This window comes from Salvelinus sp. IW2-2015, unplaced genomic scaffold, assembly GCF_002910315.2.
Source record: "Salvelinus sp. IW2-2015 unplaced genomic scaffold, ASM291031v2 Un_scaffold1687, whole genome shotgun sequence".
Lineage (NCBI taxonomy): Eukaryota > Metazoa > Chordata > Actinopteri > Salmoniformes > Salmonidae > Salvelinus > Salvelinus sp. IW2-2015.
The window spans coordinates 99686-127371 of NW_019943086.1; the positions used below are offsets into that span (position 1 = coordinate 99686).

Sequence of the window (27686 nt, forward strand, 5' to 3'; positions counted from 1 at the left end):
ACGAATCTGATTCACAGACCCCGAAAGCCAGCAAGAAAGAGAGAGAAGGAGGGGGCGGGGGTTGTGGTCCCAATGTACTCACTGAGCCACCAAATGTGGGCCAAAAACCCACAGCCTGTGATTTCAACAGGTTTACATGGAAATGTTTTGAGGTTTTGAAGAGAGTAGTGGGGGAGGGGGTTGATAGATGAGATAGAAATATTAAAAGATGTATCCAGCACAGAGAGATTCACAACTGTCTGAACCAGGGGAAAATATGGCTGCTACAAGAACACAAACAACTCTTGGGTCTTCACCCACACATTTTCATATATCTATCCATCTATACATCCATCCATCCATCCAAATACATTTAAACTCAGTTTTTCACAATTCCTGACATTTAATCCTAGTAAAAATTCCCTGTCTTAGGTCAGTTAGGATCACCACTTTATTTTAAGAATGTGAAAGGTCAGAAAAATAGTAGAGAGAATGATGTATTTCAGCTTTTATTTCTTTCATCACATTCCCAGTGGGTCAGAAGTTTACATACACTCAATTAGTATTTGGTAGCATTGCCTTTAAATTGTTTAACTTGGGTCAAACGTTTCGGGTAGACTTCCACAAGCTTCCCACAATAAGTTGGGTGAATTTTGGCCCATTCCTCCTGACAACGCTGGTGTAACTGAGTCAGGTTTGTAGGCCTCCCTGCTCACACACACTTTTTCAGTTCCGCCCACAAATGTTCTATGGGATTTAGGTCAGGACTTTGTGATGGCCACTCCAATACCTTGACTTTGTTGTCCTTAAGCCATTTCTCCACAACTTTGGAAGTATGCTTGGGGTCATTGTCCATTTGGAAGACCCATTTGCAACCAAGCTTTAACTTCCTGACTGATGTCTTGAGATGTTGCTTTACTATATCCACATAATTTTCCTTTCTCATGATGCCATCTATTTTGTGAAGTGCACCAGTCCCTCCTGCAGCAAAGCACCGCCACAACATGATGCTGCCATTGGGACACGGTTGGGATGGTGTTCTTCGGCTTGCAAGTATCTGGCTTTTTTTATGGCGGTTTTGGAGCAGTGGCTTCTTCCTTGCTGAGTGGCCTTTCAGGTTATGTCGATAWAGGACTCGTTTTACTGTGGATATAGACACTTTTGTACCTGTTTCCTCCAGCATCTTCACAAGGTTCTTTGCTGTTGTTCTGGGATTGATTTGCACTTTTCACACCAAAGTACGTTCATCTCTAGGAGACAGAATGCGTCTCCTTCCTGAGCGGTATGATGGCTGCGTGGTCCCATGGTGTTTATACTTGCGTACTATTGTTTGTACAGATGAACGCGGTACCTTCAGGTGTTTGAAAATTGCTCCCAAGGATGAACCAGACTTGTGGAGGTCTACAATTTCTTTTTCTGAGTTCTTGGCTGATTTCTTTTGATTTTCCCATGATATCAAGCAAAGAGGCACTGAGTTTGAAGGTAGGCTTTGAAATACATCCACAGGTACACCTCTAATTGACTCAAATTATGTCAATTAGCCTCTCAGAAGCTTCTAAAGCCATGACATAATTTTCTGGAATTTTCCAAGCTGTTCAAAAGCACAGTCAACTTGGTGTATGTAAACTTCTGACTCACTGGAATTGTGATACAGTGAATTAAAAGTGAAACAACCTGTCTGTTAACAATTGTTGGAAAAATGACTTGTGTCATGCACAAAGTAGATGTCCTAACCGACTTGCCAAAACTATAGTTTGTTAACAAGAAATTTGTGAAGTGGTTGAAAAACAAGTTTTAATGACTCCAACCTAAGTGTATGTAAACTTCCGACTTCATCTATCCGTCCGCCCGCCCGTCCGTCTGTCTGTCTGAAACTACAGAGCAGTATAGGTGGTATGATGGGAACCTGATGCTATAAACTCAAATATTGTCCCTAAGCTTCAGAATAGCCCTGTATGACTGAGGCAGAGAGCGAGAAAGAGAGAGACGTAAAGGGAGATGGAAGTCGCTATCATCATCATCATGTATTCTCCACCAAAACAAAGCCAACCACCATTCAATGACTTGCATTACTGGAACCGGCCCTGTCCTCCCATGTATGCTGGTGAGCTGGTAACTTACAGCAGTGAGAACTGCATGATGATCAATGTGGAAGGATACAGTGGTTAGATTGTGCACACTTTCGGCAACCCTGTGCTTCCTGTAAGTTCCACTGAGTAGAAATACAATAGATACACTAAATGCAGGGTTAAAATGAATGGGTCACTCTGTCAATGGATATATAAATACTGTGTATTACAGTACTGTATGTTTCTGATGATGATAAAAAACAGTGTTTTTTATACCACTCTGTACCTGTAAGGTAATTAAAGGTAGAGTAACAGATCAAATTCAACTTTGCAGAACTTGAGCAGAGAGAGGGGGGAGGGAAAAAGCGAGAGAGAGAGGGGGGGAGAGAGGGAGAAGAGGGGAGGGAAAGAGAGATAAAGGAGGGTGAAGGGGAGAGAGAGAGAAAAAGAGAGAGAGAGGAGGGGAGGGGAGAGAGAGAGGGGGGTGGGAGAAGGAGAGAGGAGGGAGAAGAAGCAGAAAGAGGAGCGAAGGGAGGGGAAAGAGAGAGGGAGAGAGAGAGGGAGGGAAAGAGAATCCGTGGAGGGAGCATGTAGGATTCCCTGTTTGTGTGGCGTTGACAGTTTCCATGTTGCGTCAGTGAGACTGCACAAACCGCATCAAAGACCGCCTCGTTGCTCATAGGAGAGGGACTACCTGCTTAGACACCTCCCTCTTCCCACAACTCACACCTACAGGCCTTTATATACCCAGCCCCAATTGACAGAAACACACACAACAGCAGAGAGATCAAAGAGGGACGCAGAGAGAAAATACTAAGCTAGGTTTGCAACAACAATCTGTTGATCAAAACTTCAGAAGAAAGGAAAAAAGAGAAAAGAAGAGACCATGTGGCAGTTCCTCCTCTTGGGAACATCCCTGTTAGTGACAGGTGAGACCTTACAGATGATCTGTAGTCATTGTTTTTTTAAATGAAAATGTGTTGCAATTTAAACTGATTTAAAGAAATGTTATGACATGCTTTGATGTGTACTTACGGATGGAGGATTCAGTATGTGTGTGCATTCATACAGTATGTGTATTTGTTCAGGGGGTCGGTGTCAGTGTCTGTCTGAGTATACTGAGATGTTCGCAGAGGCAGGGTCCCAGGCAGTGTTACCCTGCATGTGTCGCCCTCCCTCCACCTCTGCAGCCATCGTTCTCTGGAGCAAGGACCTTAAAGGGTACGACTGCCTTTCTCTCAGTCCATGTCTTTCATGCTCTCCTTCTCCCTATTCCTCTCTGTCTCTGTCTACCTCTGTGACTCCAATATCCTCAAAGATTCCCTTTTCATCTCTCTCATCCTCTCTGTCTCTGTCTACCTCAGTGACTCCAATATCCTCAAAGATTCCCTTTTCATCTCTCTCATCCTCTCTGTCTCTGTCTACCTCTGTGACTCCAATATCCTCAAAGATTCCCTATTCATCTCTCTCATCCTCTCTGTCTCTGTCTACCTCTGTGACTCCAATATCCTCAAAGATTCCCTTTTCATCTATCTCTATCCTGGTCTTTCTTTCTTTCTCTTGATCTCTTAATACATTGTTCTGTGTTGAAAGTGTTCTATAGGAGAGCATAGCAATGCATTGCTATTAATCTGTATGTCTGTACGATACAAGTGTCATGTTTCAAACTTAGCATCTCTTCCTCTTTCTCTCAGGACGTTATGGAGAAAGGGAAAGAGTGGACTGGAGCACTGGGGAATAGGAGCTGCCCAGCGTGTTCGATGCCCCCATTCAGAGGTTGGAGCTGGTGACTACAGCCTGTACATAAAGGAGGTGAGGGAGGAGGACAGCGGAAAGTACACCTGCATGGTGCAGGATGGCGAGAAAAACCTCTCTAAGAGGATCCTCCTCAGGGTCATCAAAGGTAAGGAGCTAAAATAACAGTAACTTATATGAAATACTGTGTGGAAAATTAAATTAACTTTCAGTGATATTTACAGTCATTTTAAAGTGATATTTGCATCATTTTAAAGTGATATTTGCATCATTTTAAAGTGATATTTACATGCTCTAATAACAAGGTATAACTATATTTATCTGCTGTTTATCATACAGTCACACATATCATAAACCTGTGAATATGAATAACATCTCATTGCTCTTACTTACCCATGTCTTTCTTTCACAGTATCCATCTCCCCACCTGCTCCAGTGGAGGGCAACAAAATGACAATCACTTGCAGTGTCTCTCCGTGGCCACAGGAGGCGACAGTGAGCTGGATGCTCAACGAGAAGCAAGTTTACCCTGACAGTGCAGATTATGTCCTTTCAAAGAACCAGGCGAGCGTTTTGGAGAGCAAGGCATCTGCAGGCATGATGGGTAACTGGAGCTGTGTAGTGCATAAAGGGAGGAAACCAGGGAAGGCCACCACGGCCCTGACAGTGAGAGGTGAGGGCTCAGACACAGTGATGTCATGTTTGGAAGGAATAAAACATTCAAATGCAGCTGATATATTAAAGACGGTTAATATTAAGTTTCCTATGTCTTTCTCCCTTCTCTCCTATCCATCGTCTTCCCCCGTCTCTTTTCTCGCTCAGGTATCGTTAACCCCTCCAGTGCCAGTGCCAAGGTGTATGCTGAGGTGGGGTCTGCTGTCACCCTCCCCTGTGTGTTCTCCACTGGACTCACCCCATCAGACACAGTCTGGGAGAGACTGGACACCTCTGGCTCTGCTCTCCCACTCCCACCCTCCTTCAACCTGTCCTCCCTGCTATCCCTCCCTCTCTGGGACAGGTCTGTGGGTGTGGGGCAAGTGGGGCAGGGGGACGGGGGCAGGTACAGGTGCTCAGGGACAGTGGAGGGGCGCCGGGTAACCAGGGAGATGCAGCTGGTGACTGCCCAAGGTGAGCCAGGCATAGAAAATGGATGATGNCATGTCACATGACCAGGAGAGGGACTACCTGCTTAGACACCTCCCTCTTCCCACAACTCACACCTACAGGCCTTTATATACCCAGCCCCAATTGACAGAAACACACACAACAGCAGAGAGATCAAAGAGGGACGCAGAGAGAAAATACTAAGCTAGGTTTGCAACAACAATCTGTTGATCAAAACTTCAGAAGAAAGGAAAAAAGAGAAAAGAAGAGACCATGTGGCAGTTCCTCCTCTTGGGAACATCCCTGTTAGTGACAGGTGAGACCTTACAGATGATCTGTAGTCATTGTTTTTTTAAATGAAAATGTGTTGCAATTTAAACTGATTTAAAGAAATGTTATGACATGCTTTGATGTGTACTTACGGATGGAGGATTCAGTATGTGTGTGCATTCATACAGTATGTGTATTTGTTCAGGGGGTCGGTGTCAGTGTCTGTCTGAGTATACTGAGATGTTCGCAGAGGCAGGGTCCCAGGCAGTGTTACCCTGCATGTGTCGCCCTCCCTCCACCTCTGCAGCCATCGTTCTCTGGAGCAAGGACCTTAAAGGGTACGACTGCCTTTCTCTCAGTCCATGTCTTTCATGCTCTCCTTCTCCCTATTCCTCTCTGTCTCTGTCTACCTCTGTGACTCCAATATCCTCAAAGATTCCCTTTTCATCTCTCTCATCCTCTCTGTCTCTGTCTACCTCAGTGACTCCAATATCCTCAAAGATTCCCTTTTCATCTCTCTCATCCTCTCTGTCTCTGTCTACCTCTGTGACTCCAATATCCTCAAAGATTCCCTATTCATCTCTCTCATCCTCTCTGTCTCTGTCTACCTCTGTGACTCCAATATCCTCAAAGATTCCCTTTTCATCTATCTCTATCCTGGTCTTTCTTTCTTTCTCTTGATCTCTTAATACATTGTTCTGTGTTGAAAGTGTTCTATAGGAGAGCATAGCAATGCATTGCTATTGATCTGTATGTCTGTACGATACAAGTGTCATGTTTCAAACTTAGCATCTCTTCCTCTTTCTCTCAGGACGGTATGGAGAAAGGGAAAGAGTGGACTGGAGCACTGGGGAATAGGAGCTGCCCAGCGTGTTCGATGCCCCCATTCAGAGGTTGGAGCTGGTGACTACAGCCTGTACATAAAGGAGGTGAGGGAGGAGGACAGCGGAAATTACACCTGCATGGTGCAGGATGGCGAGAAAATCCTCTCTAAGAGGATCCTCCTCAGGGTCATCAAAGGTAAGGAGCTAAAATAACAGTAACTTATATGAAATACTGTGTGGGCAATTAAATTAACTTTCAGTGATATTTACAGTCATTTTAAAGTGATATTTACAGTCATTTTTAAAGTGATATTTACAAGCTGTAATAACAAGGTATTTGTCTGCTGTTTATCATACAGTTACACATATCATAAACCTGTGAATATGATTAACATCTCATTGCTCTTACTTACCCATGTCTTTCTTTCACAGTATCCATCTCCCCACCTGCTCCAGTGGAGGGCAACAAAATGACGATCACTTGCAGTGTCACTCCATGGCCACGGAAGGCGACAGTGAGCTGGATGCTCAACGAGAAGCGAGTTTACCCTGACAGTGCAGATTATGTCCTTTCAAAGAACCAGGCGAGTGTTTTGGAGAGCAAAGCATCTGCAAGCATGATGGGTAACTGGAGCTGTGTAGTGCATAAAGGGAGGAAACCAGGGAAGGCCACCACGGCCCTGACAGTGAGAGGTGAGGGCTCAGACACAGTGATGTCATGTTTGGAAGGAATAAAACATTCAAATGCAGCTGATATATTAAAGACGGTTAATATTAAGTTTCCTATGTCTTTCTCCCTTCTCTCCTATCCATCGTCTTCCCCCGTCTCTTTTCTCGCTCAGGTATCGTTAACCCCTCCAGTGCCAGTGCCAAGGTGTATGCTGAGGTGGGGTCTGCTGTCACCCTCCCCTGTGTGTTCTCCACTGGACTCACCCCATCAGACACAGTCTGGGAAAGACTGGACACCTCTGGCTCTGCTCTCCCACTCCCACCCTCCTTCAACCTGTCCTCCCTGCTATCCCTCCCTCCCTGGGACAGGTCTGTGGGTGTGGTGCAAGTGGGGCAGGGGGACGGGGGCAGGTACAGGTGCTCAGGGACAGTGGAGGGGCGCCGGGTAACCAGGGAGATGCAGCTGGTGACTGCCCAAGGTGAGCCAGGCATAGAAAATGGATGATGYTKTGATATTGTAGCYMRRRCRRKWTTMYWWMSCRWAWMMMYYMTMSTCCSTTRRMSKAAAWMGSKAYSKWTTWAYMWAAAWMMTTMYYYWMYYYWMGMSAAAWMGMMSRTTWYYAWTWYSKAWRKKKWWMSRWWWMYWMYWRCRMMMMMMTRRRRRRWKRRKYMMSRRKYSKAKRRKKCSWRRWKCCKYYAYGSCCCKYMRRRKKRMYKCRMMRKKCRRKYSSYWSSCKYSSYYGMRKKRMYAWWKSYYMMGGMWCKYYMMYKCRWWMYKCRRKAWMGSKKCCKAWRKYYYYYSRRCSMRCKYYAAYGGYYGMMRCRMGGGYWRKAKKAYYMMYKKYYKKYGWAKRRRMGSSYAWMMYSRTMMRSYWTRCKKSGGYAAYYAYGYYSRRRMGGGYSSSMMYKKWWKCKKCRWKKWRRMYWMYYMWAYMRCRWWRRMSCRWKRTTMYWTRKKRMMRRWWTTMSKWMGYWRRWYGMWYYWMMKYYKKKKWWTRKAAWMSKAKKAAWWWRKYSKAYYWMWWAAAAKMMTMMRKWWAWTWYYKSWKYGGGMSGYAYGMWYSCRWYSKYMTWAYYYYKYTMMMSCKYMWAKCSYAAYGMRKKCRMMTRKAAWRCCCKAYSCKYKTWGGTGAAAAATCTGTCCATGTGCCTTTGAGAAAGGCACTCAACTCTAATTGCTCCTGTAAGTTGCTCTGGATTAGAGCGTCTGCTAAATTACTCAGATGTAAACTAGAATGTATCCTTGTTCTGTCTTGGTTGATCAGGTGGTCTGATGGGAGATAATGAGACAGGTTCTTCCAGTAATGTTGCCGTGGTAYCCGGCCTGGGTTTCTTCCTCTTGGTGCTGCTGTTGGTCTTGGTGCAGATGTACAGGAACTATCGCAGGGTACGTTCAACRACAGATGTGTGTGTTTTCCTTAAATCCACYTTGACATGGAAAATACGTTTTGAAAAGGTTTATGTAATACTTATTTAATCTCCTCTACAGCGCAAGCTGATCCTGCTGTACCCTGCCCTGGAGACCATTGTTCACACCATTGCTAACGAGAGAGAGGACAGAGAGAGGAACAGAGTGAAAGAAGATGAGATCTCCAAATAGAGGAGACTCTGCAATATGACGTTTGAAATCATTTGACATGTCTACGATCCGTTGGGAGATGTGGTATTTGTACATATTAATTCAGTGCAGACAATTGTAGCAGTTTCTTTCCTACTTTCACCAAAAAATGTGATTGATCTTTTATTTGAAATGTGATTTTGTATAATTTTGTATATGTATGCCTTATTTTTCACTACCGGCACCTTAACCACCTATAAGACTTTTGTAATATAATGAATCACTGAGAATACAATTATCTAAACACTTCATTGGTTTAAATATGTCTCTTTATTACAATATATCAGTATGAATCTCCCAAATGGGTCACAATACCAAATATGCAGTTACTCTTATAAATTAACAACTCAAATTAAGTATAATGAAACATGTCGTTCTATGTATACACAGCATTTCAGTTACCTGACACCACATCAAAAAGTACACTTGTATAAGACAGTATAGGCGTATATCTACAGATGTAGGATCTTAAGAACGCTACAGCAACAGGATTTGAACATTTAGTCCATAATGTTGCTTGAAGCTGGCCAAAAGTAGGCTACATGAAAAGTGCAATACTGTTAAATATAACCGTGTGTTAGTGCGGGTTTTCAGTACATTTATGTAAATCACAAAGCTCATCTGCAATTCCTGCGTTGCAGGAAAAACCTCAGCAACAAAAGAGTGACCAAATGAAGATCCTACATCTGTAGCTCTAACAATATTATGCAGGTTGAAGAAAATTATTCTGCTGTTCACTCAGACTCATAATCACAAACTCAAAATCACTCACAAACATTCCATGCAACAAACTGAAATCAAACATTTGGTGTCAATCAGCTCACTCAATCAATATCTTGCTGTGGAAAAGTATCAAGTTGTTATATGTCCACTCCGGCACAGTGAAAATCTCAAATGACATATTATTCCCCATAAAGTGCAGATAAAGTCTTGGAGAATGAAGGACTCCCAGTAGCCTATGCAGAACTACACCTGACTAATCGTCCCGTCCTCATGCGTGCCGATTCGCTGGAAGTCTCTCAAGGTCAAAGTTTGGCTGATCCCCACCTCAGCCGCTTCCCACCACTCCTCATCAACACCAACACCAACGCCACTGTCCTCTGGGGTCAGCTGATCCAGGACCTCATCGGCTTCAAAGCACCAGCCTGGCCAATCAGTCCTGGCGCTATCAGGAAAGGCGGGGCTAGAAGAGACAGGAAAAAAGCTTTTACAATGGAGATAAACTTGTTGGATTGCAAATAGCTTAGTCACAAGATTTGTTTCTGCTTTAGTCTACTTCCATGTTGTTCACTGGAATGTTTGGCGTGACATTAACAAAGTAGTTGGCTAAAGTGGACACCAATCTGGTGATCAGGCTAGATTGGTTATGATGACATGGTTGTCATGACATGAAACATGTTTATGGGTGGCATGTCATGGTTATGACAGTAAATGCAACTTCCAAGAATAACGATTTGAACATAGAGTGATCCTACACTACATGGTAATCAGCCCAGTAGGTAGAGTCATAAAAGAACCCAGAATGAAACTGTTCCATAGTGGCCATCAGCCACCCACACCTATCTGACTGAGTCATTTCAATAGATGAATCTTCAAACTGATTAAGCATACTTTGAAGACGTTCTTTTCTTTTATATCCAACTGAGTTTTGATGTAAAACTCACCTGCTCTTCTTCTCCTCCTCCTCATCTCCGTCCACCCTCTCCTCTATCCATCCCTGACTGACACTGGGGGCCAGCCGTCTGACCAGCTCCACCTCTTCCCACTCAGTCTCTCTATCCCCTTCACTGGGCGACTGGGACGGAGTGGTGGAGAAACACGGAGAAGGAGGAAGAGCCCATGTTCTGAAGGTTGGAGATTTCCCCTTTCCCTCTCTTCTCCCTCCGTCCTTTCTTCTCTCCTTGGCCCGGTTCAAAATGCTCTCCAGAGGGGAGGGGTGCAAGTATGGATCCAACCCAGGAGGGGGAGAGTGGGCTATTCGCGCGTTGGAGGGCTTGGCTGAGGTCAGAAGAGAACTATATCCTTCTTGGAGGATGATATCTGGTATGGACACACTCCTCTGAGTCTTCAACTTAGGCCTTTTTGGGGAGTTTTCTTTTTCTTTAGAGATGTCTTTGGGCAGCTCTGGCTCAGGGAAACTGTGGGGCTCTGGGGAGAACTCTCTCTCTGAAGGCATGTCCCAGAACACCCCTCCGTTCATCTTTAAGGACCCCAGCTTGAGCACCAGGTGAGAGTCAGAGCTCTGTCCGGAGGAACCTGAGTTGTGTTGGTAGGAACCTCTGAGTTTCTGTTTGCAGTCTGAGTCAGAGTTGGAGGAAGAGTTTGTGTGTGGTTCAGACTGGGCCATCCCAGAGCTGTCAGACCCCCCAGACATCTGAAGGGTAGCAGTCTGCTCAGTGTTTATTGGTCTTCTCCTACGTAACCGTGGTGAATTCAACTTCCGAGAAAACCTCAATGATTCCGCTAAAGCCTCCTCCTCTCCTGATTGGGTGAGCCACAAGTTCCTCATGGCTTGTTGCTCCACTGACTGGGGGGCAGAATTCCTCCGTGTGGATGTGGCTCGTCCGCTCTGTGAGAGCAATCCTTGGGATTCCATTTGACTAATAGCAATAGAAACTTTTTGATTGTTTTCCCTGCATGGAGAAAGTGGGAAAGTGCTGGATTGGTGTTGTGGGTAGTCTATGTCGTAGTCTATGTCAGGATATCCGCCTAGCAACAGGTTGTGTGGCCCGTTGGGTTTGGGTTGAAGTTGGAAGAATGATTGGTTATGAATGTCACTGAGCTTGCGTGGTTGTCCTGGCAACATTGCATCTTTATAGTCCACTGGTTCCGCCTCCGTTGCTATGGACACCAATGTTCCATTCACTGATTGGATGAGGAGTTCCTCAACAGGTTTCACCTCCAAAGAGGAAGTGATCTCTGCTTCTGATTGGTCAGGAGGCTGATCTACTGATTCCTCAATGGTCATCTTGGGCTCTGTAGGGGGTGTGGCTTGTTCCTGTAGCTGTAGGTCTCTCTGTTTGGTCTGCAGTCGTCTGCTGGCCTCTGTCTCTCTCAGGCCCTGCAGTGTTTCCTGTCAATGAATGGAAGAAAGAAAGAAAGAAAGAGGGATAAGAGGAGAGCATCAATATCACTGTATATTACACATTATGTACATTGTACATCATTAATTCATTGATTTAATACTAAAGAGACCAAAAGGTAAATCATGTCATTACCACTTTAGTCAGTATTTTTCTGTCTGTTTACCTGTGCCTCGTGGATGGTGAAGACCCATGTAGAGCAGCTCTCTGGGCTGGAGGTGGAGAAGGTGTAGACATTCGCCGCACAACCTAAAACACTCACCTCCACCACCACAAACGAACCTGGGAGATGGAGAGAGGGGGGAGGAAGAGAGGGAGAGAGCGAGGGAGAGATAAAGAGAGAACTGTCATTTAAAACTCTACAAATGGTCTCTGTAGCAAGAGACAGAGCAACGTTTCATCTTTCCACTTCTGGGATATGTACTGTATGGTCAATGACTGTACTCACAGCCATCTTTGAGNGGTGAAAAATCTGTCCATGTGCCTTTGAGAAAGGCACTCAACTCTAATTGCTCCTGTAAGTTGCTCTGGATTAGAGCGTCTGCTAAATTACTCAGATGTAAACTAGAATGTATCCTTGTTCTGTCTTGGTTGATCAGGTGGTCTGATGGGAGATAATGAGACAGGTTCTTCCAGTAATGTTGCCGTGGTAYCCGGCCTGGGTTTCTTCCTCTTGGTGCTGCTGTTGGTCTTGGTGCAGATGTACAGGAACTATCGCAGGGTACGTTCAACRACAGATGTGTGTGTTTTCCTTAAATCCACYTTGACATGGAAAATACGTTTTGAAAAGGTTTATGTAATACTTATTTAATCTCCTCTACAGCGCAAGCTGATCCTGCTGTACCCTGCCCTGGAGACCATTGTTCACACCATTGCTAACGAGAGAGAGGACAGAGAGAGGAACAGAGTGAAAGAAGATGAGATCTCCAAATAGAGGAGACTCTGCAATATGACGTTTGAAATCATTTGACATGTCTACGATCCGTTGGGAGATGTGGTATTTGTACATATTAATTCAGTGCAGACAATTGTAGCAGTTTCTTTCCTACTTTCACCAAAAAATGTGATTGATCTTTTATTTGAAATGTGATTTTGTATAATTTTGTATATGTATGCCTTATTTTTCACTACCGGCACCTTAACCACCTATAAGACTTTTGTAATATAATGAATGACTGAGAATAAAATTATCTAAACACTTCATTGGTTTAAATATGTCTCTTTATTACAATATATCAGTATGAATCTCCCAAATGGGTCACAATACCAAATATGCAGTTACTCTTATAAATTAACAACTCAAATTAAGTATAATGAAACATGTCGTTCTATGTATACACAGCATTTCAGTTACCTGACACCACATCAAAAAGTACACTTGTATAAGACAGTATAGGCGTATATCTACAGATGTAGGATCTTAAGAACGCTACAGCAACAGGATTTGAACATTTAGTCCATAATGTTGCTTGAAGCTGGCCAAAAGTAGGCTACATGAAAAGTGCAATACTGTTAAATATAACCGTGTGTTAGTGCGGGTTTTCAGTACATTTATGTAAATCACAAAGCTCATCTGCAATTCCTGCGTTGCAGGAAAAACCTCAGCAACAAAAGAGTGACCAAATGAAGATCCTACATCTGTAGCTCTAACAARATTATGCAGGTTGAAGAAAATTATTCTGCTGTTCACTCAGACTCATAATCACAAACTCAAAATCACTCACAAACATTCCATGCAACAAACTGAAATCAAACATTTGGTGTCAATCAGCTCACTCAATCAATATCTTGCTGTGGAAAAGTATCAAGTTGTTATATGTCCACTCCGGCACAGTGAAAATCTCAAATGACATATTATTCAGATAAAGTCTTGGAGAATGAAGGACTCCCAGTAGCCTATGCAGAACTACACCTGACTAATCGTCCTGTCCTCATGCGTGCCGATTCGCTGGAAGTCTCTCAAGGTCAAAGTTTGGCTGATCCCCACCTCAGCCGCTTCCCACCACTCCTCATCAACACCAACGCCACTGTCCTCTGGGGTCAGCTGATCCAGGACCTCATCGGCTTCAAAGCACCAGCCTGGCCAATCAGTCCTGGCGCTATCAGGGAAGGCGGGGCTAGAAGAGAGAGGGGAAAAAAGCTCTTACAATGGAGATAAACTTGTTGGATTGCAAATAGCTTAGTCACAAGATTTGTTTCTGCTTTGGTCTACTTCCATGTTGTTCACTGGAATGTTTGGCGTGACATTAACAAAGGAGTTGGCTAAAGTGGACACCAATCTGGTGATCAGGCTAGATTGGTTATGATGACATGGTTGTCATGACATGAAACATGGTTACGGGTGGCATGTCATGGTTATGACAGTAAATGCAACTTCCAAGAATAACGATTTCAACATAGAGTGATCCTACACTACATGGTAATCAGCCCAGTAGGTAGAGTGATAAAATAACCCAGAATGAAACTGTTCCATAGTGGCCATCAGCCACCCACACCTATCTGACTGAGTCATTTCAATAGATGAATCTTCAAACTGATTAAGCATACTTTGAAGACGTTCTTTTCTTTTATATCCAACTGAGTTTTGATGTAAAACTCACCTGCTCTTCTTCTCCTCCTCCTCATCTCCGTCCACCCTCTCCTCTATCCATCCCTGACTGACACTGGGGGCCAGCCGTCTGACCAGCTCCACCTCTTCCCACTCAGTCTCTCTATCCCCTTCACTGGGCGACTGGGACGGAGTGGTGGAGAAACACGGAGAAGGAGGAAGAGCCCATGTTCTGAAGGTTGGAGATTTCCCATTTCCCTCTCTTCTCCCTCCGTCCTTTCTTCTCTCCTTGGCCCGGTTCAAAATGCTCTCCAGAGGGGAGGGGTACAAGTATGGATCCAACCCAGGAGGGGGAGAGTGTGCTATTCGCGCGTTGGAGGGCTTGGCTGAGGTCAGAAGAGAACTATATCCTCCTTGGAGGATGATATCTGGTATGGACGCGCTCCTCTGAGTCTTCAACTTAGGGCTTTTTGCGGTGTTTTCTTTTTCTTTAGGGGTGTCTTTAGGCAGCTCTGGCCTAGAGAAAGCGTGGGGCTCTGGGGAGAACTCTCTCTCTGCAGGCATGTCCCAGAATACCCCTCCGTTCATCTTTAAGGACCCCAGCTTGAGTACCAGGTGAGAGTCAGAGCTCTGTCCGCAGGAACCTGAGTTGTGTTGGTAGGAACCTCTGAGTTTCTGGTTGCAGTCTGAATCAGCGTTGGAGGAAGAGTTTGTGCGTGGCGCAGACTGGGCCATCCCAGAGCTGTCAGACCCACTTTGTGACATCTGAGGGGCAGCAGTCTGCTCAATGTTTATAGGCCTTCTCCTGCGTAACCGTGGTGAATTCAACTTCCGAGAAAACCTCCATGATTCCACTAAAGCCTCCTGCTCTCCTGATTGGGTGAGCCACGAGTTCCTCATGGCTTGTTGCTCCACTGACTGGGGGGCAGAATTCCTCCGTGTGGATGTGGCTCGTCCTCCCTGTGAGAGCAATCCTTGGGATTCCATTTGACTAATAGTGATAGAAACCTTTTCATTGTTTTCCCTGCATGGAGAAAGTGGGAAAGTGCTGGATTGGTGTCGTGGGTAGTCTATGTTAGGATATCCGCCTAGCAACAGGTTGTGCTGCCCGTTGGGTTTGGGTTGAAAGGTTTCTGTTGCCACTCGAGGTAGAGAGTTAGACTGTCTAGAATGGGTCCAGGTCACCCTTCGTTCTTTAATCCCCCTGGACTCAATCCCCTCCTCCCATTGGTTGATGTCTCCGACCTCGCTCACCCTTGCCTCTGACATCATAACCTCATCCATGACCCTGCCACCTCCTTGCCCCTTTTTCATTACCCCGCCTGCAAATGATTGGTTATGAATGTCACTGAGCTTGCGTGGTTGTCCTGGCAACATTGCATCTTTATAGTGCACTGGTTCCTGAGTTGGTTGTTCTGCCTCTGTTGCTATGGACACCAATGTCCCATTCACTGATTGGATGAGGAGTTCCTCAACAGGTTTCACCTCCAAAGAAAAGGGGCTCTGTGCTTCTGATTGGTCAGGAGGCTGATCTACTGATTCCTCAATGGTCATCTTGGGCTCTGTAGGGGGTGTGGCCTGTTCCTGTAGCTGTAGGTCTCTCTGTTTGGTCTGCAGTCGTCTGCTGGCCTCTGTCTCTCTCAGGCCCTGCAGTGTTTCCTGTCAATGAATGGAAGAAAGAAAGAGGGATAAAAGGAGAGCATCGATAGCATCGATATCACTGTATGTTATACATTATGTACATTGTACATTTAATCATTCATTCATTGATTTAATACCAAAGAGACCAAAAGGTAACTACAATAAATCATGTCATTACCATTTTAGTCAGTATTTTTCTGTCTGTTTACCTGTGCCTTGTGGATAGTGAAGACCCATGTAGAGCAGCTCTCTGGGCTGGAGGTGGAGAAGATATAGACATTCGCCGCACAGCCCAGAACACTCACCTCCACCACCACAAACGAACCTGGGAGATGGAGAGAGGGGGAAGGAAGAGGGAGAGAGCGAGGGAGAGATAAAGAAAGAATTGTCATTTAAAACTCTACAACTGGTCTCTGTAGCAAGAGACAGAGCAACGTTTCATCTTTCCACTTCTGGGATATGTACTGTATGGTCAATGACTGTACTCACAGCCATCTTTGAGTGTGTCACAGCGTGTTCTATCCAGGGCCAGCGGGGGGCGAACTACCTTCAGTCTGTCTGCCTTCTTCTGGACCTTGGTCACCAGCAGCACGTCAGAGAAGAGCAGGGCTGTCACCTCCAGCTTCACCACACAACAGTCGCAACAAGCCCACAGAAACATGACATCTATATTTTACATGTTAGTCATTTAGCAGATGCTCTTATCCAGAGCTACTCACAGTTAGTGCATTCATCTTAAGATAGCTAGGTGAGACAACCACACATCACAGTCGTAGTAAGTACATTTTCCCTCAAAGTAGTTATAATCAAAGTCTGTGCTCATGAGATGATAATATTAGGAAGAATCCTCTACATGGAAGTCAATGTTTCAKTGGAACAGAGTGAGATTCTGTCACTCAACCTACCTTGTGATCCTTCCTTCCTCTGATCTTCAGAGTCTCCTCCAATAGCAGCTTGCGTATGARCCCAGGACCCACCCCTCTGACAGGGCACGTCAAATCAAAACTGCAGAACTCTCTGACATGCTGTGGATGACATCAACATTGACTACATCACACATTACAGTATCTATATCGTTTTCTAGGGTTGGTGTAGTTTCCTATCCTGTACTCTGTTCCTAGAAAGGTTTTTCTTCTGTCTTTCACCTTGTCAATTTCCTCATTCATCCCCTCCATCACGTCGTATCCCTCTATCTTCTGGGCGGAGAGCGAGAGGGCCAGCTCCTCATCCTTAAGCCTCAAGTAGTCATTGATGCTGTCCAGAAACCCATTAACACAGGCCAACTGGAGGAGAGAGAGGGATAGGGATAGGGAGAGATAGATAGATAGATAGATAGATAGATAGATAGATAGATAGATAGATAGATAGATAGATAGATAGATAGATAGATAGATAGAAAGAAAGAGAGAGATAGATAGAGAAAGAAAAGAGAGAGTGAGTGAGAGAAAGAGAGTGAGAGAGAGAGAAACAGAGAGAGGGAGAGTGTGTGTGTGTGGGACAGAGATATTTCCTTAATTTGCCTTTTCATCTATTACTAGTAGAGGCAATTAGCTGGAACGCGCAACTTCCTTTTCTAATGAACATGAACAGCCTCAGGCCTGACAAACTGAATTAAAAGGCATTGATTTAAAAGGCTAGATCTTCACTCACCATGCCCCTGAGTGTGTGCTGTGTGTGGGGAGCCTGGGTGGTCTTGAGGACAGCCTTCAGCAGCAGGGGGTACTTGGTGATCCTCTGGATGGGTTTGGCCTGCATATCTCCCAGACGCATCCGCTCACACTGGGGGTGTGTCTCCACCCACTATGGACATGGAGAAAAACATTCATTTGTAGTAGTCTAGTAGTCTCTCTAGACCTTATACCCAAAGTTATGGCCTTGGTATAACTAATGTAAATGCACGGTTGTTACTGTGTATGAAAAAATATTGTTACATGGTACTGGACAAATTCAAAGGCTTGAAAAACTCATAATGGAGATTCTTTGAACAAGCTGTAAAAGTGCGTAGACAGCAAAAACAGCCAAAGACACGTTCTAATCTTTAAGAAGACAATGTGCAGGCTAGGCTCTCTGAGTCATTAGGTCAGGGCGTTGGTGTAACAAGTGTTTGGCCTTCAGGATATTACCAATAACAGAAGGCCTGGATATGGTGATCATCAAAACCACTAGATCAATAACAGAAGAAGTTCTGCGGCTGCTATGACTCAATTCACTGATGTTCCAGACTGTGTTACCGTAATGAAGGGTAGTTTGGAGAACCATGTGTGTGACGCAGAGTGACTTTAGGGTGAGAGTGAAAGGGTGTGCATGCAACACGTAAACAAGAAGTGGGCTTGTGTATGAAGTAGTGTGTGTGGGTTTGTTTCTGTCTCCCATTCCATGTACCATAATACTGCTATTGGCAAGGACATTCTCACCTTTACTGTTAAGGCGAGTTCTACCAACAAAATACAACCTAGCTCTCTGGTACCCTGCAAACCATGATCCCTTCTGTGTTTTCCACCCTGAGGTAAACGTAAAGGAGTCTGTTGCACATGTTGTTAATGGTTTCTGTTCATACTGAGACATGACCTAGACATGACCGTCTTGTTGACCTGGTGGCTACGGAGGTGAGACAAGTGGAGTCACCAACCGAACACATACKCAAACATTCTCTTGTCAGAGGAGGCTGGTTTGATGTTGATGATCATGTGTTTTCTTGTCTGGCGAATAAGACAGATATTGTTGTTGTGGGGGAGGCCAGAGGGAGGGGCTGATTCTGGAGGTGGGCTACTCATTGGACTACTACATGGAGCAGTCCTTTTCTGACAAGCTGCTTAAATACCAGCCCCTCGTGTCACTCCTGAAAAAGCCTCGTAACAGTGCATGCTTGCTACGGTGATATTGGGTAGTCTCTGCCATGTTCACAGGCTGACAGTACCTGGACTTCAGATAGCAGGCCTACATAAGACGAAGCTGATAGCGAGGTACTGCTCTGTGTCAGCAGTCAMGGGCAGCCTTGCTGTGTGAAGAAGAAGGTGCTATCTGTTTCCCTAGGTGTCCAAGTATCCTTGTCCTGAGATGTTTYTATGKATTATGATTTYTGGATTCAAATAAAGTATAAAAAATGTGTTTGTGTGTGTTTGTGTGTGCGTGTGTTTAACTCACCATTAAGTAGGTGTGGAAGTGCAGGTTGGTGTCTGTCAGTTTGCTCGTAAACTCCACTGTGCTCTCCTCCTTACAACAGTAGTGCAGATAGGTGGAGAATCGCTCAGGGAACTACAGACAGAGGGTGGGGATGGGATTAGACAAAGATTGCTGTAAACAAACATSTTTTAAACRCATGARCCGTGTTTCCATTCCTTCCTTTCACCCCCGTTTGACCCTTATACTTTCATCCCATATGTGAACCTGATACTAGATSTGATTGACAGTCAGTACTGTACCTGCAGGCATCCTGCCTCTAACCCCATGGGGTCAAAGGGCTTCCCCGTCCTGCGGACTTCCTGTAACATGGGATACATCACTTCCTGCCAGAAGAGCCGGTGGACGCTGAGGATGGAGGGAAGGTTGGAGAAGAGGCTCTCAGGTGTCACCTGAAAAAGAGAGGGACAGGAAAAAGAGGGTGATGATACTGCTTTCTTGATTTTGAACCTACAATCTACCCAACACCTCTTGTCAGTATGTGTTGAAGTTTGTGGTTGTCTAAAGTCAATAKAAATATATGATAGTTGTAGACCTTTTGTGATAAAAAAAGATGAAGAGGGTAATTGTTTGACAAAGCTGCAGTGTCTAGCTGTAGAACTCTGCAGAACTCACTCCCCCACATTCTCAGATACTTTCCACATTCTCAGCGGAATGATCTAACATTCTGTTATTGAGCTGAATGTTCCATCTGCCCTGGTGTGTTCTGTGTCAGATAGAGCAGATGTTCTCAGTGTGTTAGTATGTCAGCTCAGCAGTATGTACTGTATGTACAGTATGTTGTACTACAGCAGTCGGCTTCAACTAGGCCCAAGGGCCTGCCCTTGAACTGTATACTGGTTTCAAATTCAACCAAAGGTCAAAGTCATTCATGAAAACACACACACCTGATCCCAGTCAGATCATGCAAGATCCAGCTCAAAAGCACATTCTTAGTTCATTGCAACACATCTATTTGAGTGGTCAGTCGGGAAACACAGATAGACCCAAAGACCAGAGAGTGAGTTCTAGAGAAAATGTTCCCTACAGAAAACCCTGTGAATGAGAACCCAGCTCATATAGACTGACCTCTAAGAGGAATCCATGCTGGTGCAGGTTGGTAAGAGCTGCCATCACCAACTGGGAAACACAATGACACAAACAAACACGGGCATTGAAAAATGACATTACAATAAAAGATGCTATACAGATAACAGTTACTATTATCATATTTCTATTATGAATAGTCACGGGTTGTTATGGACATATCACTGAAAGACATTGATACATTTTCAGTAATGAGAGTAATGAGAGCAGGGTGTCTGTCTGTCTGTATGTCTTACGTCAGCGACAACAGTGAGCTTGTTGATGTAGGTGAGCTCAGTGTGGAACAACTCCCACAGTGCCTCCTGTTGGTGCCTCTGGGTCTTACACATCATCTGATCAGAGAGGGAGCGGGAGAGGGAGCGGGAGAGGGAGAGGGAGAGGGAGGAAGGAAGGGAGGGAGAAAGAGATATGTTGTAAAAAGTAGGGAGAGAGAGAGGATGGGAGAAAGAGATATGTTGTAAAAAGGTAGGGAGAGAGAGAGGGGGTGGGAGAAAGAGATATGTTGTAAAAGGTAGGGAGAGAGAGAGGGGTGGGAGAAAGAGATATGTTGTAAAAGGTAGGGAGAGAGAGAGGGTGGGAGAAAAGAGATATGTTGTAAAGGTAGGGAGGAGAGAGAGGGGGTGGGAGAAAGAGATATGTTGTAAAAGGTAGGAGAGAGAGAAGGGTGGGGAGAAAGAGATATGTTGTAAAAGGTAGGAGAGAGAGAGAGGGTGGGGAGAAAGAGATATGTTGTAAAAGGTAGGGAGAGAGAGACAAGGGTGGAGAAGAGATATGTTGTAAAGGTAGGGAGAGAGAGAGGGTGGGAGAAAGAGATATGTTGTAAAAGGTAGGGAGATAGAGAGGGGGTGGGAGAAAGAGATATGTTGTAAAAGGTAGGAGAGAGAGAGAGAGAGGGGAGAAAGAGATATGTTGTAAAAGGTAGGGAGAGAGAGAAGGGTGGGAGAAAGAGATATGTTGTAAAAGGTAGGGAGGAGAGAGAGGGTGGAGAAAAAGATATGTTGTAAAGGTAGGGAGAGAGAGAGAGAGGGAGAAAGAGATATGTTGTAAAAGGTAGGGAGAGAGAGAGGGTGGGAGAAAGAGATATGTGTAAAAGGTAGGGAGAGAGAGGGTGGGAAGAAAGGATTGTTGTAAAAGGTAGGGAGAGAAGAGAGGGGTGGGAGAGAGAGAGAGGTGGGTGGGAGAAAGAGATATGTTGTAAAGGTAGGGGAGAGAGAGAGGGTGGGAGAAAGAGATATGTTGTAAAAGGTAGGGAAGAGAGAGAGAGGGGAGAAAGAGATATGTTGTAAAGGTAGGGAGAGAGAGGGTGGGGGAGAAAGAGATATGTTGTAAAAGGTAGGGAGAGAGAGAGAGGGTGGAGAGAAGAGAGAGGAGAAAGAGATATGTTGTAAGGTAGGTGAGAGAGAGAGAGGGTGGGAGAAAGAGATATTTGTTGTAAAAGGTAGGAAGAAAGAGACAGGGTGGGAGAAAGAGATATGTTGTAAAAGGTAGGGAGAGAGAGAGGGGTGGGAAAGAGATATGTTGTAAAAGGTAGGAGAGAGAAGAGAGGGTGGGAGAAAGAGATATTGTTGTAAAAGGTAGGGAGAGAGAGAGGGGTGGAGAAAGAGATATGTTGTAAAGGTAGGAGGAGAGAGAGAGAGGGTGGGAGAAAGAGATATGTTGTAAAAGGTAGGGAGAGAAGAGGAGGGTGGGAGAAAGAGATATGTTGTAAGTAGGGGAGAGAGAGAGAGGTGGGAGAAAAGGATATGTTGTAAAGGTAGGGAGAGAGAGACAGGGTGGGAGAAAGAGATATGTTGTAAAAGGTAGGGAGAGAGAGAGAGGGTGGGAGAGAGAGAGAGGGTGGAGAAAAGAGATATGTTGTAAAAGGTAGGGAGAGAGAGAGGGTGGGAGAAAGAGATATGTGTAAAAGGTAGGAGAGAGAGAGAGGGTGGGAGAAAGAGATATGTTGTAAAGGTAGGGGAGGAGAGAGGGGTGGGAGAAAGAGATATGTTGTAAAAGGTAGGGAGAGAGAGAGAGGTGGGAGAAAGAGAATGTTGTAAAAGGTAGGGAGAGAGGAGAGGGTGGAGAAAGAGTATAGTTGTAAAAGGTAGGGAGAGAGAGAGAGGGTGGGAGAAAAAGATATGTTGTAAAAGGTAGGGAGAAGAGAGAGAGGGTGGGAGAAAGAGATATGTTGTAAAGGTAGGGAGAGAAGAGAGAGGGTGGGAGAAAGAGATATGTTTAAAAGGTAGGGAGAGAGAGACAGGGTGGGAGAAAGAGATATGTTGTAAAAGGTAGGGAGAGAGGAGAGGGTGGGAGAAAGAGATATGTTGTAAAAGGGTAGGGAGAGAGAGCGAGGGTGGGAGAAAGAGATATGTTGTAAAAGGTAGGGAGAGAGAGAGGGAGAAAGAGATATGTTGTAAAAGGTAGGGAAGAGAGAGAGGGTGGGAGAAAGAGATATGTTGTAAAAGGTAGGGAGAGAGAGAGAGGGTGGGAGAAGAGATATGTTGTAAAAGATAGGGAGAGAGAGAGGGGTGGGAGAAGAGAGAGAGGGTGGGAGAGAGATATGTTGTAAAAGGTAGGAGAGAGAGAGAGGGTGGGAGAAAGAATATATGTTGTAAAAGGTAGGGAGAAGAGAGAGGGTGGGAGAAGAGATATGTTGTAAAAGGTAGGGAGAGAGAGAGAGGTGGGAGAAAGAGATAGTGTTTGTAAAGGTAGGGAGAGAGAAGAGATGGGAGAAAGAGATATGTTGTAAAAGGTAGGGAGAGAGAGAGAGGTGGGAGAAAGAGATATGTTGTAAAAGGTAGGGAGAGAGAGGAGGTGGAGAGAAAGAAGTGATTTGTAAAGGAGGAGAAGAGAGAGGAGGGTGGGATGATGATAAGAGTAGGTAGGGAGAGAAGGAGAGATGTGTGGAAGAGAGAGAGAGAGAGGAGAAAGAGATATGTTGTAAAAGGTAGGGAGAGAGAGAGGGGGTGGGAGAAAGAGATATGTTGTAAAAGGTAGGGAGAGAGAGAGAAGGGGGAAGAAAGAGAATATGTTGTAAAAGGTAGGGGAGAGAGAGGGGGTGGGAGAAAGAGATATGTTGTCAAAGGTAGGAGAGAGAGAGAGAGAGGCGAAGAAAGAGATATGTTGTAAAAGGCAGGGAAGAGAGAGGGGGGGTGGGAGAAAGAGATATGTTGTCAAAGGTAGGGAGAGAGAGAGAGAGAGGCAGAAAGAGATATGTTGTAAAAGGCAGGGAGAGATCATTAATTCAGTGGCTTGCGAAAGTATTCACCCCCCTTGGCATTTTTCCTATTTTGTTGCCTTTCAACCTGGAATTAAAATAGATTTTTGGGGGGTTTGTATCATTTGATTTACACAACATGCCTACCACACAGTTGCAAAATATTTTTTATTGTGAAACAAACAAGAAATAAGACAAAACAACAGAAAACTTGAGTGTGCATAACTATTCAATCCCCCAAAGTCAATACTTTGTAGCAATTACAGCTGCAAGTCTAGTAGGGTATGTCTCTATATGCTTGGCACATCTAGCCACTGGGATTTCTTCCCATTCTTCAAGGCAAAACTGCTCCAGCTCCTTCAAGTTGGATGGTACATCAGCGGAACCCATCCAACTTGAAGGAGCTGGAGCAGATGTACATCAATCTTTAAGTCATACCACTGATTCTCAATTGGATTGAGGTCTGGGCTTTGACTAGGCCATTCCAAGACATTTAAATGTTTCCCCTTAAACCACTCAAGTGTTGCTTTAGGAGTATGCTTAGGGTCATTGTCCTACTGGAAGGTGAACCTCCGTCCCAGTTTCAAACCCCTGGAAGACTGAAACAGGTTTCCCTCAAGAATTTCCCTGTATTTAGCGCCATCCATCATTCGTTCAATTCTGACCAGTTTCCCAGTCTCTGCCGATGAAAAACATCCCCACAGCATGATGCTGCCACCACCATGCATCACTGTGGGGATGTTGTTCTCGGGGTGATGGGAGATGGGAGATGGGAGATGTTGGGTTTGCCCCAGACATAGCGTTTTCCTTGATAGCCAAGAAGCTCAATTTTAGTCTCATCTGACCAGAGTACCTTCTTCCATATGTTTGGGAGTCTCCCAAATGCCTTTTGGCGAGTCTCCCAAATGCCTTTTGGCGAACACCAAACATCTTTGCTTATTTTTTTCTGGCCACTCTTCCGTAAAGCCCAGCTCTGTGGAGTGTACGGCTCAAATTGGTCCTATGGACAGATACTCCAATCTCCGCTGTGGAGCTTTGCAGCTCCTTCAGGGTTATCTTTAGTCTCTTTGTTGCCTCTCTGTTTAATGCCCTCCTTGCCTGGTCCGTGAGTTTTGGTGGGCAGCCCTCTCTTGGCAGGTTTGTTGTGGTGCCATATTCTTTCCTTTTTTTAATAATGGATTTAATGGTGCTCCGTGGGATGTTCAAAGTTTCTGATATTTATTTATAACCCAACCCTGATCTGTACTTCTCTACAACTTTGTCCCTGACCTGTTTGGAGAGCTCCTTGGTCTTCATAGTGCTGCTTGCTTGGTGGTGCCGCTTGCTTGGTGGTGCCCCTTGCTTAGTGGTGCCCCTTGCTTAGTGGTGTTGCAAACTCTGGGGCCTTTCAGAACAGGTGTATATATACTGAGATCATGTGACAGATCCTGTGACACTTAAATAAAGTCCACCTGTGTGCAATCTAACTAATTATGTGACTTCTGAAGGTAATTGGTTGCACCAGATCTTATTTAGGGGCTTCATAGTAAAGGGGGTGAATACACACGCACGCACCACTTTTCCGTTTTTTTTTATTTTTTATTTATTTCACTTCACCAATTTGGACTATTTTGTGTATGTCCATTACATGAAATCCAAATAAAAATCGATTTAAATTGCAGGTTGTAATGCAACAAAAAAGGAAAATTTCCTGGGGGGGATAATACTTTGCGAGGCACTGTATTAACTAGATTATATGCCTATCATGACATGCATTTATCAGAAGGTAAATCTGGTTACCGAGTGATTGTGTACTATGTCAGTCCAGTTGTTCTCCAGTGTGGCTCCTGTCCCCTCCTCCCCCCAGCTCCAGTTCAGACACACTGGTACTGGGAATGCCTCCAGAGCCCGCTTCAGAGCATCCAACTGCCCTGCGCCCTGACAGAGAGAAAGGGAGAGCGAGTGTGTGAGAGAAGGAGATATATATATATATATACAGTGGGGCAAAAAAGTATTTAGTCAGCCACCAATTGTGAAAGTTCTCCCACTTAAAAAGATGAGAGAGGCCTGTAATTTTCATCATAGGTACACTTCAACTATGACAGACAAAATCCAATCGGGAGGGAGATTATCAGTGGTCTTGTATGTCTTCCATTTCCTAATAATTGCTCCCACAGTTGATTTCTTCAAACCAAGCTGCTTACCTATTGCAGATTCAGTCTTCCAGCCTGGTACAGGTCTACAATTTTGTTTCTGGTGTCCTTTGTCAGCTCTTTGGTCTTGGCCATAGTGGAGTTTGGAGTGTGACTGTTTGAGGTTGTGGACAGGTGTCTTTTATACTGATAACAAGTTCAAACAGGTGCCATTAATACAGGTAACGAGTGGAGACAGAGGAGCCTCTTAAAGAAGAAGTTACAGGTCTGTGAGAGCCAGAAATCTTGCTTGTTTGTAGGACCAAATACTTATTTTCCACCATAATTTGCAAATAAATGCATAAAAAAATTCTACAATGTGATTTTCTGGATTTTTTTTTCTCATTTTGTCTGTCATAGTTGAAGTGTACCTATGATGAAAATTACAGGCCTCTCTCATCTTTTAAAGTGGGAGAACTTGCACAATTGGTGGCTGACTAAATACTTTTTTGCCCCACTGTGTAATATATAATATATAAATATATTAATATATATAATATATATATATAATACACAGTTGAAGTCGGAAGTGTACATACACCCTAGCCAAATACATTTAAACTTAGTTTTTCACAAATCCTGACATTTAATCAGAGTAAAAATTCCCTGTCTTAGTTCAGTTAGGATCACCACTTTATTTTAAGAATGTGAAAGGTCAGAAAAATAGTAGAGAGAATTATTTATTTAGCTTTTATTTCTTTCATCACATTCCCAGTGGGTCAGAAGTTTACAACTCAATTAGTATTTGGTAGCATTGCCTTTAAATTGTTTAACTTGGGTCAAACGTTTCGGGTAGACTTCCACTATAAGTTGGGTGAATTTTGGCTCATTCCTCCTGACAGAGCTGGTGTAACTGAGTCAGGTTTGTAGGCCTCCTTGCTCGCACACACTTTTTCAGTTCTGCCCACACATTTTCTGTAGGATTGGAGGTCAGGGCTTTGTGATGGCCACTCCAATACCTTGACTTTGTTGTCCTTAAGCCATTTTGCCACAATCTTGGAAGTATGCTTGGGGACATTGTCCATTTGGAAGACCCATTTGCGACCAAGCTTTAACTTCCTGACTGATGTCTTGAGATGTTGTTTCAATATATTCACATAATTTTCCTTTCTCAGGGTGAAATCTATTTTGTGAAGTGCACCAGTCCATCCTGCAGCAAAGCACCCACACAACATGATGCTGCACCCCCGTGCTTCACGGTTGGGATGGTGTTCTTCGGCTTGCAAGCATCCCCATTTTTCCTCCAAACATAACGATGGTCATTATGGCCAAACAGTTCTATTTTTGTTTCATCAGACCAGAGGACATTTCTCAAAAAGTACGATCTTTGTGCCGTTGCAAACCGTAGTCTGGCTTTTTTTATGGCGGTTTTGGAGCAGTGGCTTCTTCCTTGCTGAGCGGTCTTTCAGGTTATGTCGATACAGGACTCGTTTTACTGTGGATATAGATACTTTTGTACCTGTTTCCTCCAGCATCTTCACAAGGTCCTTTGCTGTTGTTCTGGGATTGATTTGCACTTTTTGCACCAAAGTACGTTCATCTATAGGAGACAGAACGCGTCTCTTTCCTGAGTGGTATGACGGCTGCGTGGTCCCATGGTGTTTATACTTGCGTACTATTGTTTATACAGATGAATGTGGTACCTTCAGGCGTTTGGAAATTGCTCCCAAGGATGAATCAGACTTGTGGAGGTCTACAATTTCTTTTTCTGAGGTCTTGGCTGATTTCTTTTGATTTTCCCATGATATCAAGCAAAGAGGCACTGAGTTTGAAGGTAGGCCTTGAAATACATCCACAGGTACACCTCCAATTGACTCAAATTATGTCAATTAGCCTAACAGAAGCTTCTAAAGCCATGACATCATTTTCAGGAATTCTCCAAGCTGTTTAAAGGCACGGTCAACTTGGTGTATGTAAACTTCTGACCCACTGGATTTGTGATACAGTGAATTATAAGTGAAATAATCTGTCTGTTAACAATTGTTGGAAAAATTACTTGTGTCATGCACAAAGTAGATGTCCTAACCGACTTGCCAAAACTATAGTTTGTTAACAAGAAATTTGTGGAGTGGTTGAAAAACGAGTTTTAATGACTCCAACCTAAGTGATGTAAACTTCCGACTTCAACTGTGTATATACACACACACAACACACAACACACACACACACACACACACACACACACACACACACACACACACACAACACACACACACACACACACACACACACACACACACACACACACTCCACCAGAGTTATCATCAAATTTTGTTAGAAATTGTCTCATAGCAGATAAGCTTGAGTGAACAATTGGAGTGTACATTCGCAGAATTTTTTATTTTCAGTAAGTATGTGGACAGTGGCACTGGCTGTGCATGTCTGTGCATGTGCGTGTCAGGGTGTATTCATGTGTGTAGAGGACGAGTTATGTGCGTGGGAGGAAAGTACCTCAGACATGGGGTCTTTTCAGTCGTCCCTGGCTGAACAGCG

General features: G+C 44.4%; 3 protein-coding genes and 1 long non-coding RNA gene across 4 annotated transcripts in view; 3 read left to right on the top strand and 1 right to left on the bottom strand.

The window, feature by feature from the left end:
• Positions 1–2661: 2661 nt before the first annotated feature.
• LOC112071702 (lymphocyte activation gene 3 protein) lies at positions 2662–4957 on the top strand. The gene is made up of 5 exons (XM_024139146.2): positions 2662–2977; positions 3137–3269; positions 3743–3951; positions 4216–4476; positions 4626–4957. Exons 1-5 carry the CDS (start codon positions 2935–2937, stop codon positions 4955–4957), a joined length of 978 nt encoding a protein of 325 aa, XP_023994914.2. The 5' UTR covers positions 2662–2934.
• Positions 4958–5008: 51 nt separating this feature from the next.
• Positions 5009–7175, top strand: LOC112071703 (lymphocyte activation gene 3 protein-like). The gene is made up of 5 exons (XM_024139147.2): positions 5009–5223; positions 5383–5515; positions 5989–6197; positions 6434–6694; positions 6844–7175. Exons 1-5 carry the CDS (start codon positions 5181–5183, stop codon positions 7173–7175), a joined length of 978 nt encoding a protein of 325 aa, XP_023994915.1. The 5' UTR covers positions 5009–5180.
• Positions 7176–7890: 715 nt separating this feature from the next.
• Positions 7891–8537, top strand: LOC139024599 (uncharacterized). Its single transcript, XR_011475933.1, has 2 exons — positions 7891–8057; positions 8160–8537. It is a non-coding gene; the product is annotated as an uncharacterized lncRNA (long non-coding RNA).
• Positions 8538–8539: 2 nt separating this feature from the next.
• plekhg6 (pleckstrin homology domain containing, family G (with RhoGef domain) member 6) overlaps positions 8540–27686 on the bottom strand; it is a 26467-nt gene continuing 7320 nt past the window's right edge. Inside the window, exons 4-21 of the mRNA XM_070439484.1 lie at positions 27645–27658; positions 24802–24939; positions 20063–20158; positions 19809–19859; positions 18983–19132; positions 18705–18815; positions 17211–17360; positions 16706–16843; positions 16466–16585; positions 16050–16182; positions 15770–15885; positions 13972–15578; positions 13279–13488; positions 12216–12246; positions 11820–11898; positions 11538–11653; positions 9953–11361; positions 8540–9471 (exon numbers count right to left, since the gene is read on the bottom strand). Coding sequence (XP_070295585.1) covers positions 9255–9471; positions 9953–11361; positions 11538–11653; positions 11820–11898; positions 12216–12246; positions 13279–13488; positions 13972–15578; positions 15770–15885; positions 16050–16182; positions 16466–16585; positions 16706–16843; positions 17211–17360; positions 18705–18815; positions 18983–19132; positions 19809–19859; positions 20063–20158; positions 24802–24939; positions 27645–27658 — 4886 coding nt within the window. The 3' untranslated portion in view covers positions 8540–9254. The remainder of the gene's footprint in view (positions 9472–9952; positions 11362–11537; positions 11654–11819; positions 11899–12215; positions 12247–13278; positions 13489–13971; positions 15579–15769; positions 15886–16049; positions 16183–16465; positions 16586–16705; positions 16844–17210; positions 17361–18704; positions 18816–18982; positions 19133–19808; positions 19860–20062; positions 20159–24801; positions 24940–27644; positions 27659–27686) is intronic.

Excerpts from the sequence above, each read along its gene's own strand:
- LOC112071703 (XM_024139147.2), top strand. The coding sequence starts at position 5,181 with ATGTGGCAGTTCCTCCTCTTGGGAACATCCCTGTTAGTGACAG. Across the intron at positions 5,516-5,988 it reads TGGAGCAAGGACCTTAAAGG|GACGGTATGGAGAAAGGGAA; the intron begins GTACGACTGCCT and ends TCTTTCTCTCAG. Across the intron at positions 6,198-6,433 it reads CCTCCTCAGGGTCATCAAAG|TATCCATCTCCCCACCTGCT; the intron begins GTAAGGAGCTAA and ends TTTCTTTCACAG.
- LOC112071702 (XM_024139146.2), top strand. The coding sequence starts at position 2,935 with ATGTGGCAGTTCCTCCTCTTGGGAACATCCCTGTTAGTGACAG. Across the intron at positions 2,978-3,136 it reads AACATCCCTGTTAGTGACAG|GGGGTCGGTGTCAGTGTCTG; the intron begins GTGAGACCTTAC and ends GTATTTGTTCAG. Across the intron at positions 4,477-4,625 it reads CACGGCCCTGACAGTGAGAG|GTATCGTTAACCCCTCCAGT; the intron begins GTGAGGGCTCAG and ends TTTCTCGCTCAG.